Below are 12,581 nucleotides of genomic sequence, written 5' to 3' on the forward strand. Positions count from 1 at the left end.
GGCTATAGGACGTTATAAAATATAGGCTACTGTCAGACTGGATCAAGATATCCAGCTTTATGAATGAATGAATGAATTAATGCATGAATGAGGCATTTATATAGCGCTTTCATATGTCTACTGTAGGTTAAAAGCGCTTTACAATCATTTCAGGGAATCTTTCCTCAACCACCAGTGGTTATTATATTTGAGGAAATCACGGGATCCGGCCAAATGATTGGATACAGAATGATGCACTTAAAATGTATCCAGAACGATACAGTTCACGTGCAATGCAAGTGACCGCGGCGCGCCTCCATGATTATATTATCTGCTTCTCATTTATTAAATACAGGCAATTGGTTGATGAAAAAAATATTAAAATTAAGATACAATTTATGCAAAACGAAATTCACTTTAAACAAAGGTTTTCTACAAAACAAAACTTAATGAAGACTGGAGCGCATCTCATCATAAATGAACTGAAACTCGGTGTATGCCTCACATACATGAGAAATACATCTGAAGATAGCTTGAAATGTCTTTAAACGAAACAATTCAAAACGAAAAGAAATAGGCTACTCTCTGATTTTGTAATCCATGATGTGGGACCTGATATTAATTTAAAGGAGAACTCCGGTCAATTTTAACATTGAGCTCATTTTTTTGTACATTTGGAGTGCTGTCAGTACAGAGAACAACGACAAAATTGTCGAGTTCACGCGCATAGGTTTAGTACCTATGATCACGCGCGTGAACTCGACAATCGACTACTGTGGACTTCGACCGAAAACAGGATGTAAATACAGGTATGTGCGCTGGCTGAATAAACATCATTTTTATTCATATCTTTCACATCTACTGCAGTCAGATTCACCCTCGTTCACTCCGAAGGAATCACTCACATGACCTGTGCACTTGTAATGACACATCAAGGATGTTAAGAGGCTAAAAGCAGGTTTAAAACTTGCCCCATTGAAGTCAACAGGGTGCAAATTTTAAAAAGAGGATAACTCTGTTATCTAAACTAGGCAACACAGATTTTTGTCGTTGTTCTCTGTACTGACAGCACTCCAAATGTACAAAAAAATGAGCTTAATGTTAAAATTGACCGGAGTTCTCCTTTAAGTGAAATCCATGCTTTTTTTTCTTACAGTAAAGCACAGTCCACAAACAATCTCAAATGCAAACTCCCTATAATAAGACACATCTCTGGAGGCATGCTCCAAGCACACTCTCATCTCATCCCTTTTCCCACATTTGTAGTAATGACACTATAACCAAACCGGAAATTGTAACGCGTGCGCATGCGAAACTTTCTCGTGCGCACGCGAAAGTCCGTATTATTTTTTTTTTTTGCAAAGGTCCCCTCGGGGCTCCGTACCAAACAGTTGATGGCAAAAGTAAAATAATGGCCATTTTGAAATATGTTTTATAACGTTAGCAAAAAACACTTTATGATTCTTACATTAAATAATTTTTGACATGCTAGGATAACTTATCCTTACACAATCCTTGTGCCATCCTTACACATTAATTGTGCCATGTTTTTAGGTCATACTCCAGCATTGGCATGCGCTCCAAATAAAGATGTGGCGGACTGCTTGGCTCTCATCATTTCCACTATGAAGCCTTTTTCTGCTGGCACCAGCTGTGGCGTCAGTCTGATGAAGCACTGTGGCACTGCTGTATCCCATCAGCCCTTGTCCAACATACAACTGATTACAGAGGAACCGTAGGACTGAGTGAACACCAAACTATATACCTTTAACAAACTGCACCGCTCCTTCCTATCCAGACAGAAGGTATTGGAATGTACTGTCTATTATACAACGCTACTGTTTTAGCATCATGCAGTATATACAGTTACATATTCATTTGTAGTGCAATAAATCTTTAACAAATGCCACCATTCCATTAAATGCTGAATTCCTCCTTCATAACCAGCCATAGAAAATCACTTCTATTATTAGAGTACAATATCTGCTACTGTTTTAGCATCATATAGTATACAAGGGCATAAATGTATTCATTTGTGGTTGCATGACATTTTTTTTACAGTGCCGTCACTTTTATCTTAGCCTATTACTAAGATTTCCCAGCTTTCTTTGGACACTTTTTATGCATTTCTGAAGAGGCAACGTGTGAAAAATGAATTAGAAATAACAATAGTTATTTCTACACCCTACCTACTCCTGACATGCCCCACAAAACACCATCACGTCAAAATAAAAGTCTCTCACTCACAGATTATGTATCCTTGTCATCCTATTTTACAGGCATAAATACTTCAATTACCTAAACATTACAAACTTAAATCACACACATAGTATCACTATTGCCATTCATGTTTTAGCTGTAACACAGCAATTTTTTTTGTCAAGGTTGCACTGTGCTTTTATTTATTTATTTATTTATTTATCATCATTTATTGTTAGTAAATCGTTTAAGTTGACTTTATCATTTGATACTGTTAACTACAGTAGATTAGCACAATATGTTTTAAATTAAAACTCTAGAAAAAATAAAGTATTCTTTTTTTATTTTTATTTTTTATTTTTATTTTATTGTCTTTCTCACAATATGAAACTTACAGAATAAACAGGGCAAACACAACCGATACTTTAGGACAGTCACAAGAAGTTTTCCTTGAATGCCCCTATTGATAATACAATTGTTTTTGAACATGAAAAAATAAAAAAATAAAATAAAAGAACTAGAATAAACATTGTAGCTTAGAACCAGGGTATGGTATGTATTACTCTTACTGACAATCACTGTATAATAAAAATACTTTCCTCATCCTTCTGCATGGTACATTAAAAAAGGTGTTCATACACATTCAGCCCTTACCACAAGTCCCTAAACAAAGTCCATTCTATGTTGCCTAATATATTTAAGCCATCCTCTCCAGATATTGTTAAATTTATCGACTTCCAATCTAATGTACGCAGTTAGCTTTTCCATATTATAAATGCTTAGCATTACATCAAACCATTCTTCCACTTTAGGCACCAAATCACTTCGCCATCTTCTGGTTATTGCTTTCCTACTAGCTAACAACATAATTCGAAGCAATTTATAATCGTCCCTTCTTTTTAAATTAAGAGTCTCAACTATCCCAAGATACATAATTTCAAAGCTGGTTGGTATTTTAATTTCTATCACCTCTTCAATTATCACTTTTAATTGTGTCCAATATTTAGTTATAAGGGAGCATCCCCAAAAGATATGAAAGTGATTTGCTTTAGTTTCACCACAAGATCTCCAACATTTGGTATCTCCATATTTTCTCTGCGCAGGGGTTGCAAAAAACCTTAGTGTATTTTTCCATCCGTATTCCCTCCAAACTGAAGAATTTGTAGTTTTCCACTGATATTTATTTATTTCCCCCCAGTTCTCACCTGACACCACTATGTTTGCCTCCCTCTCCCATCTTTCTTTTACATATATTGTGTTGTCTTCCTTCATGTCTTCCAGGATCCTGTACAGCTTGGAAATAACTTTCCGTTCTATCTGTGATCTATATGCTTCCATCATTATTTTTATGACACCTGGCCATGTTGAGCTTAGTTGAACTTTTTTCATTTCTTCTCCCAAATAATGGCGTAGCTGTAAATACCTATGAAAATCTTGCTTCTGGAGGCCATAAATCTCCTTCATTTCCAGGAAACTCATTACAAAAAATAAAGTATTCTGACATACAGAAGTGTCTGATCTGAATTCTGATCGAAAAATAATTATTTGCAATATTTTATTGTTTGCATGTCATGAGAAATGACTTAAATGTCAGTATATCTTTTTTCCTCAACTTTTTCTTATCTACTCTGCTATTTTATGACAGTAGGACTGATCTGATTTGCCACTTTTAATTTAACAGCTCATCTTAGTAGATTTGTCACAAACAACTGAACAAAAGTAAATCTCCTTTTAATACTAAATATAAACTGCAAATGCATTACAATCACGCAACACAGTTGTATGTTCATCATGATGGGATTTGCACTATGTAACCAATAACCATAGGGGTCTTACAGAACAGATCGGAACTGTTTCAGAAAGGAGGTTAAGTGAAAACTCTGAGTATGTTTACCCTGAAATGAGGGAAACCCGAGAAAGCGGAGTAAGTCAAACCCGTTTTTGAAAGAGAGGTAACTTATACTCAGAGTCAGTTACCATGGTAACTTACTCTGTGAACCTAACCTGGTCAGGAGCAGGTTTTCTTATGTAAAACCCAGAGTTTTTCTTTTAGTAAATGCATCTTGAGTTAAGAATCTTTAGACATTTTGACTGGAAACAACAAGACAAAAATGCTAAGTAAGAAAAGCATTTTTCATTATTCATTGCACATTTTTCTATATAACATCGGAGAGGGCACATTAATAAGGCCGCTGTATCAGAGCGGGAAGGAAAGTGTGCCTCGCTCTCACGCTCTTTCTGAGAGTTTTTGTGTTGTTTCCTGGACACAAACGTTTTAAAAAGGTTTAAATGAGGCTAATCTGATGAATGACATTCATTTGATAACATCTTGCTGTGACTTCTGAAAGTAACCTAATAATTAGAATTTCCTTTAGGATTTCCAGCGTGGTGGGATGTATCGATGACACGCATAATCCCATCATCACACCTTCCGAAAATGAAACTGTATGGAAGGATAGTCCGAGATATATGCTGTAACCACCACAGCTGTTAAATAAACAGTAATTATTCACAATTTATCTTTATTTCCTACAAATACAAAAGCAACAGTTATTCTTTTTCCTGTTGAATTTCAATATTCTTCTAATATTCTTTTAATTCTTGTGTATCTCCTCTTCATCTGTCAGTGGTGGTGCAGGTCCTCTGCCTCCTTGCTGTTGGCCCAGTAGAAGTCAAATGTTAATTTCATTATCCTAAAATTAAAAAAAAATTGTAACAGGTTGGATTAGAGAACATTTAATTATGTGAAAAGAGCATTATACTATGTGGAAACGGCTGCTGCACATTGAAATAGACTGAGTTATATTTATTTAATATGTCAAATGTTTGTAAAGTCATGTAGCCTACAGCCATGAGCCTTTTATGGTTAAAGATTTAATTGATTATGAATTTATTGTTCATTTTTAGTTGCCGTCAATTATTATTATTATTATTATTGCCTGTGGGATACAATGAAAATGAGTATTAGTTCAGTAACTTACCTTTCTGTCAGTTTTCACCTGATAATATAACAGTGATTAAGAATTATACTTGTGTATTGACTCAGAAGTATGCAGACGTCTTTTTTGTCAAGTTCTGTTGCCATGGTGAATCATAGTTTCGGAGCTCCATTGATCATGGCTTTTCATAGTCATGGTGCACGTGTTTAACTCAGAGTGATTAAACTAACTCAATTCAGCTCTTCTGAAACCGATCTCAGGGTAAATCAACTCAGAGTTCAAGTTTTAACTCAGAGTTGGTTGAACCTCCTTATTGAAACTGGATTGGTCAAAACTGCATTGTAGCCATGAAAAAAATAAATCACAATATATTAATAGGTATGATGCAAAACACATGTTGACTATATCGCTGAGCAGCCCAGCTGATGTAACCATTTCATATAAGCAAAAAGGCTCTCAATTCTGTGCTGTATTATGAATATAAACATGGTCAATGAAGCACTTTTGACTAAATTGACCTTGTAACTTGTATCGCATAGAGGTTGAAGTTCTTATCTAGTCATCATACGATTTGAGGTTCAAACCAGGGGCATGTGGCAGAAATTATGATGATTTTTTAATTTATTTTTTAATAACATTTTTAAAATGTAAAAGTTTCCAGGTCAAAGACATTGGAAATCTATACAGTGAAATTCCTTATGATTCCCAGTGATTTTAGCCACAAGATTTCGCAGAGCAAAGGTAAATGTGAACATGCCTGTTACACAGTCTCAAAATTGAGAGCATTAATGAGTAAACCAGAACAAATTTTTCTATGTTTATAATAAAACTGTCACAAAAATGTCTCATGTACAATAATACAGTGACATACGGAGCCCCAAAGGAGACATGGTGATAAAAAAAAAAAAAAAAGATGCGAGGAAAAACAGTGTTTGCTTGCAAAACTTTTGTGAGAGATTTTGCATTAGCTTGCAAAACTTTTGTGAGAAACTCTTCATTTAAAAGATCTTAAAAATATAAATTAATACATTTAATTAGTAGGGTCATAAAAATCAAATATCCCCTCCGGACATCACTTTTGGCCAGTACTATTTATTAAATAAATAAATAAAAATCCTCTCATGCACAAGGTAGGCCGCGCCATTCATTAGTCCATCCATTTCTCCATTTTGACCCATTCAGGCTGATTTGCTGAGCGATTGTGAATATGATGGATTATCATTATCACATTAGACCCTATAAAGGCATTGCCTCTCACATTACTTTCCTCCTGTATTTCGCCTTCTCTCCTAACGGTCATGCCATGAACTAGAAACTCAATGTGAATGAAATGGGCTCAAAATAGGCTCTCAATCAGTGTTGGAAAAAGTTTTAATGGTTGCATGTTCATAATGGTTTAGGAGTTTTTACAGCTTCTTTTTATTTGGCTTTTCTGGTACAAAACCCTGTGCGACTGACATTGATTACAGTGGTAAGCTCAATATACTGCACATGAAGTTAAAATGGGTCTCATGGAGTGAAACTTCTGATTTAGGAATCCAAGCAGCTCCCAAATCAAATCGTGATCACATAGTTTTCTGTTTCTGGCTGGAATTTCTTTTTAGCTTGCTAAAAAATGTCATGTGTTTGGGAACACCTACTTTTCTAACTCATCCTAGGACGATCATCTAATTTTCATGAAAATTTTCAGGCTTGTCCAATTTTTTTTTATAATAATAATACGTTTTATTTATATAGCGCCTTTCAAGTATCCAAGGACACTTACAAGAAAATACAGAAGTACAAGCAAAGTATTGTACAGCAGTCAAACATGTAAACATACAGCATGGCAGATAATGACTTAACAAGTATTGAAATATCAGAAAGGGGGAACCAATCAGTTGCAAAACTATGTGAATAAATTAGTTTTTAAGGTCTGTAGTGATGAGACAGATCCGAGATTCTGAATGCCCAAAAGTTGACCGTTTTAACTTCAAAACAAGCAGGTTGTCTGAACTAGATCTAAGAGTATGGGCAGGAGCGTAAGGCTGAATAAAGTCTTGAAGGTGAGGGTAGATATGAAGGTGCTAAACCATGACAGGCCTTATAAAGTAAGACAAGTGGTTTGAACTGAATGCAGTAGGGAGCCAGTGTAGTTGGTGAAGGATTGGAGTGATGTGAGCAGATGTAAGGGCACGAGCAGCAGAGTTTTGTAGCATTTGCTTTAGCTGGAAGGCCACTAAATGACAATTTAATGATCTGGCCAAGAGGAAGCATCTAAATTAAAAATAGTAGTGGACCAAGTACCGAACCTTGAGGTACACCACGGGAGATCGTGAAGGAGCGAGATTTGTGTTTGTTAATGCAAATTAATTGTCTATCCGAGAGATGTGAAGTTAACCACTGAAGGAAAAATGAGTACTGAATGGCAGATCCAGGAGAACCAAGAGGCTGATGTCCAGTGTCAGATGCCAGGAGAAGGTTCATGCAGGTTATGTTTATCCAAGTGAGACTGCAATTGTGTGACAACCACCTTTTAAGTACTTAAGCAAAGAAGTTTTTGAGTAAATGAGTTGGAATTGGGTCACGTTGACAGGAAGAGGAGTTCGATTTAGTAATCAAATGTATTAGTAGTTAAGGTTGAGAGCGGGTGGACAGACTGAGAAGGAGACAAATCTGTAGGAACAGATGGGGGAAAGCTTGGTAGATATTGTCAATGTGATGATGCAGGAAAAAAGTTTCACGAGGCTCAATAGAGCCAATAATTGTAAAAGATGATGGTTTGACAAGTTTGTTCATCTCAGAGAAAAGAGTCCTGGGTTTACACTTTGCTTCATTTATAACACTGAAAGGTAGTTAGAGTGTGTGAATAAGCAATAGCAAGTCGTTCAATACCCCTACCCTTAGCTTTCATTGCTCTAAGTTCAGGGGTGAATCATGGGGAGGAATGATTTGAGGGGACGGTTGTTTTTAATGGGGCAAATTTCTCCAAGGCATTAGATATCATGTTATTTATATATTGAAATAATCTCATCTGGACAAGAGAGATTGAGAGAGAATGGCAGAGAGGAAGCAACAATACAGTAGCAGTAGAGAATTTATAATTTTAATTTATAGACGTGCAATTTTTTTAAAGTTCTGAGAAAACTGGAAAACTGGAGTTCTAGTCTTGGGCACAATAACTTGACAATTGTGCTCACTTTATCCACATTTTCCATCCGCTTGGAACCTACTTATTGGTGCTTGTTTTTGGCTCCGTTTATCAGACATATTTTAGCTAACAAAATTGCCATTTTAAAAATGACTGAATAAGATGAATGTTGAAACTGATAATCAAAAGTTGACTAACATTCAGAAGTTGGGCTAAAAACTATAATAGTTTAGTGTGTCCATTCTGAGACGGCGAAACAAGTTGAGAAACTTGTTCACTAATTGAGAAATACATAATAAAATATGTGACTTTACAAGACTGGACAATCTATAGAGTTAAACCAACATACATGAAAGCATGAAGTTCCAAAGTTTATCAATACATGTCTTCAAGATGAGACATGACAAATAGCTGCTCGCCAAAACCATTTTGCAATGATTATGTTGCTCCATTACTAAACTAAATCATCTTTTGAGTGTTCGCCGCGTCTCCTTGCCGTTGCTTACAGAAGTTCCCCCCACACCAGGACTTGGTGTCGACCGGTTCCCATTTCCACCACTCGCTCGTCCAGCCGGCTGTGGATTGGTGGAGTTTCCAGAGCTTTGAGAATTCACCCCATTTCCATTGGGAGTGTCATTACCTTCGAAGAATAAAAAAAAGTCAAGAATATTGAATGAATATATGAATACATTGCATGAATATTTGGTAACATTTTAGTTTAGGGTCCAATTCTCACTATTAACTTAGTTGCTTATTAGCATGCATATTACTAGGACATTGGCTGTTTATTAGTACTTATATATATATTCTATATCCTTTAATCCACCTAATACTTAAACTTTACAACTACCTTACTAACTGTTAAGCAGTAATTAGGAGTTTATTGAGGCAAAAGTCGTAGTTAATACTGAAAATTGGACCCAACTAGGATCCCAAAATGTGCTTGAATTCTTACAAAGGAAAAAACAAAAACAAGGTAGTGGTTCACTGCAAAAAGCACTTGCCACACTATATAATTATACCTGCATTGGCTCCAGTGCTGCTGTTCAGGTTGCTCTGGTCATTCAGTCCCTGACCGGTAACAAGAAGAAAGTCAATTACTATGACCAGTGGTTAATTATTATTATTATTTTTTTTTTTTTTTAATAGTGAATAGGTTCATTTTTTTAAAAGGCCATATGATGCTTTTTAACGTTTTCCTTTTCCTTGTAAGATGTGGGGCACAACTGACTTTTTCAATGGTGCCCCACAAATGTTTAGTTACAAACGTTCTAGTCACAAAATATGTTCTTTTGTGCGGAACAAAGAAATGTACACAGGTTTGGAACAACTTGAGGGTGAATAAATGATGACAGCATTTTTGGGCGAACTAACATCACTTTAATTCAATCTAACAGAGAACACTGAGGCCTTAAACGTCTCGATCGAAGTCCAGATATTACTTCTGCAAATGTCTGTCACAGTGTGAAATATTAGCATAATGCCCGCCCCAAAGGCATACACGATTTCAGTGAATTGAAGTGTTTGGATGCGAAAGCAAAAGCGCATTCAGAAGTTAATCAAAGGTTTAGATTTACTCATAAAGTTCCAGAGCAATACAACCCAAAGGTCTGCTTGTGCACAGTGCATTTTACACCGGACAGCTTTCTGAACCTCAAAGTTGGTTGCAAGTTCTGACTGATCGTCTTGATCATCCGCATTTTCAGAATCCAACTTGGACTCGAACTGATACGGTAAAACCGACACCATTTTTTAAAACTGTGTGTTCATAATTGCTTTAGAAGCCTTGGAAGCTGAAGCTCGCAATTATGGTATTGCACCAATGCTATGTTTTTCTATATATCCTAACAATTTGTTAACAAACATGTATTCATTACTTCAATGAGCTCATTGTTTCTGCCTTAAATGAATACATTTATTAGATAACTGTGATTTGTATATGTACATTTCTGAAATACATAACTTGGACACAGTCACCTCTGATGACAGATCACTCTAAATTGTAACGTGGACTCATGCATTTTCTGTAGAGCTGCTTGGAAGCTATATATATTGTGAGAAGCGCTATACTCCGACACTCGCTTCAGATGACCAATCACAATGCATTGGGTCAGCTGGCCAATCAGAGCACTTTTCGGAATACAATCAGTAAATTTCAGACCGACTGGGAACAGAATTGCTGCAAACATGTACAGTGTTTTTTTTAACATTAGAAGCATGTTAACCCATTCTAGTACACCCAATAAACAAAATAATGTATTTTAAAACAGCATCATATGGCAAATCCACAGAAATAAATCTAGAAGACGTACCGTTTTATTCATCTGGGACAGATATTCTGGATTTGGCTCACTAAAGTTTGGCACCTCAGAATACACCATGCAGAATCTTACAAGTTGGATACAAACACATGAATTTATTCACAATGATATATATATATATTTTTTTTTATGCAATACAATATGCAAAAATGCACATTTTATGTTAACCTTTTACCATGTCTTGGAGTATTGCAATAATACAATATCGTGAGTTCAGTATCGTGGTGTGGTATGTATCGTATCGTTACACCCCTAAAAAATATGAATGATTAAATAAAATGAAATGGTTGATGATTAAAACTTACTCTCCAATCTTCTGTAGTTCACCTCCTCTTCCAGTGTACAGTGTCAAACAGCCTTTAAAAACTGAGGCGTAACTGCAGCAAAATACAAATATAGACAGTTCTGTAGACTGTAAAACATATACGAAGAGTGATCTTTTACTGTAAAATCAAGTATTTTAAGACTGTAAAACATTTATGCTGGTATATGAAGAGAATCAAGTTCATTTGAGGTAGAACGACTGTCTTTTAAACATAGTCAGCATGTTAAAATGTGCATCACTGATATTAAACGCAGTCTCACCCTTTGGTAAGTCTGATGATGTCACCAGCCTGAATGAGTCCACCGACTTCATCCCAAACCGAGATGCTGATGCTGCCCGTCTTGTCGGCCACTTTACACGTGCGCACCTCGTGACCGTCTTTGGTCTTCGTCACTCGTCCTTGAAGAAGAGAAGATTCAGAGTTCAGATACTTTAGACTATTATTATAGCTGATAAATATGTATTATAGAAGGCCTGAACGGTGTATCGTAATAAACAACCGTTGGGGTTTAAGTGATAGAACACACTCCACCGACCCTGTCTGTTTCATGTTCTTGTTTGTGGAAATTCATGAGCATACAATATCAAAGGTCCAATAAAGAGAATGTTAATGCAACCTCATCATTTTATATGGTAAAGCCCTATTTTAATATATAAGATAAATTACCTTATTTTAATAAGCCCTATTTTATATAACATTGTATCGCAAAATTGGTGCTGCCATAATAATGGCCCATTTCAAAAATCGCCACAACCTTTATTTTCTTCTAAACAGCTCCTAGTCATAGTTATTTTTGTACAATTTCTAGCATTTCAGAAAAAATAAAGTTATTAAATATGTACCATCTGAATAACATTGTTTTTTTTCTGTTTATTACAGTATTGCATAACATACAGTATCAAAGTATCATTACTTTGGTGTCAGTTAACTTACTAAAACAAAAACACATATTTGGATTTTGGAAACAGTCAGTCAAGTGTGTCGAAACTTTTTATATGACCGTATTTTGAATATGACGATAACACAGCACTAAAGCGAGTGTTGTTGGCTCCAGTATGATCAATTGTTTGTGGTTTTCCTGAAATGTGAAAGGTTAACGCAGAGTTAAATGATTATGTTGTTTCACTGTCAGCATGTGATGTGTTGTTTGGACACCTGTTTCCAGCACGATGAAGATGACATTGAGATTCTTGAGTCCAGGTTTAATGTCCTTCACATGAGTCTCTGTGCTCATGATCAGTCTGCTTCTGCGCAAATCCTGCAAAACCTGATGCACAACATGCCAGTCCACATCTGATGCATTTTACACTCACTGTTTCATATATCACATGCAAGACAATTTTAATTAAAGATGCATGCATGCAAACAACTTTTTGGCAAACTAACTGTGATGAAGCATGCACGTGCGACACTGACAGCTGATCAACAATATTAAACAAACCAGGAAACTAATGAAAACACTTACTGGTTAGCATTGAGCTACGGTTGCACGGACTCTTTTAAAGGTAGCCTACTGTTTCTCGTCATCTGCTATGCTTTGTGTGAACAATCCGGAATAGACTCCGGAATAGGCTAGTAATATGAATTAAGACGCTGAATGTTCTGACAGCTGTCAATCATCACAGTTTCTCTGGACAGTCAACTACCGTTTACAGTGGTATTTTTTTTATTAACGTCATGACGCAAT

The 12,581-nt window shown here is 36.0% G+C and overlaps 2 protein-coding genes across 4 annotated transcripts in view; one reads left to right on the forward strand and one right to left on the reverse strand.

Annotated features, from left to right (window-relative positions):
• The window catches only part of ankrd52b (ankyrin repeat domain 52b), a 30,063-nt gene extending 27,837 nt beyond the window's left edge, over positions 1 to 2,226 (forward strand). For all 3 annotated transcript variants that reach the window (XM_084394846.1, XM_084394845.1, XM_084394847.1), the window contains exon 28: positions 1,534 to 2,226. In XM_084394846.1, coding sequence (XP_084250972.1) covers positions 1,534 to 1,718 — 185 coding nt within the window. In that variant the 3' untranslated portion in view covers positions 1,719 to 2,226. The remainder of the gene's footprint in view (positions 1 to 1,533) is intronic.
• A 5,824-nt stretch (positions 2,227 to 8,050) lies between these two features.
• On the reverse strand, positions 8,051 to 12,578 carry nabp2 (nucleic acid binding protein 2). Its single transcript, XM_084394864.1, has 7 exons — positions 12,360 to 12,578; positions 12,050 to 12,161; positions 11,154 to 11,292; positions 10,874 to 10,945; positions 10,560 to 10,635; positions 9,270 to 9,318; positions 8,051 to 8,887 (listed from the first exon to the last, which is right to left on the reverse strand). The coding sequence occupies exons 2-7, from the start codon at positions 12,126 to 12,128 to the stop codon at positions 8,712 to 8,714; spliced, it is 591 nt and encodes a 196-aa protein (XP_084250990.1). The 5' UTR covers positions 12,129 to 12,161; positions 12,360 to 12,578; the 3' UTR covers positions 8,051 to 8,711.
• Positions 12,579 to 12,581: the final 3 nt, after the last annotated feature.

Source organism: Rutilus rutilus (assembly GCF_951802725.1).
Source record: "Rutilus rutilus genome assembly, chromosome: 22".
Lineage (NCBI taxonomy): Eukaryota > Metazoa > Chordata > Actinopteri > Cypriniformes > Leuciscidae > Rutilus > Rutilus rutilus.

What these genes read in the sequence shown, in the direction of transcription:
- nabp2 (XM_084394864.1), bottom strand. Translation starts at nt 12,128, where the DNA reads ATGAGCACAGAGACTCATGTGAAGGACATTAAACCTGGACTCAAGAAT. An exon ending in GAACTACAGAAGATTGGAGA is followed by an intron (nt 10,636 to 10,873) that starts GTAAGTTTTAAT and finishes CCAACTTGTAAG; the next exon opens with ATTCTGCATGGTGTATTCTG. An exon ending in TGTCCCAGATGAATAAAACG is followed by an intron (nt 9,319 to 10,559) that starts GTACGTCTTCTA and finishes GTTACCGGTCAG; the next exon opens with GGACTGAATGACCAGAGCAA.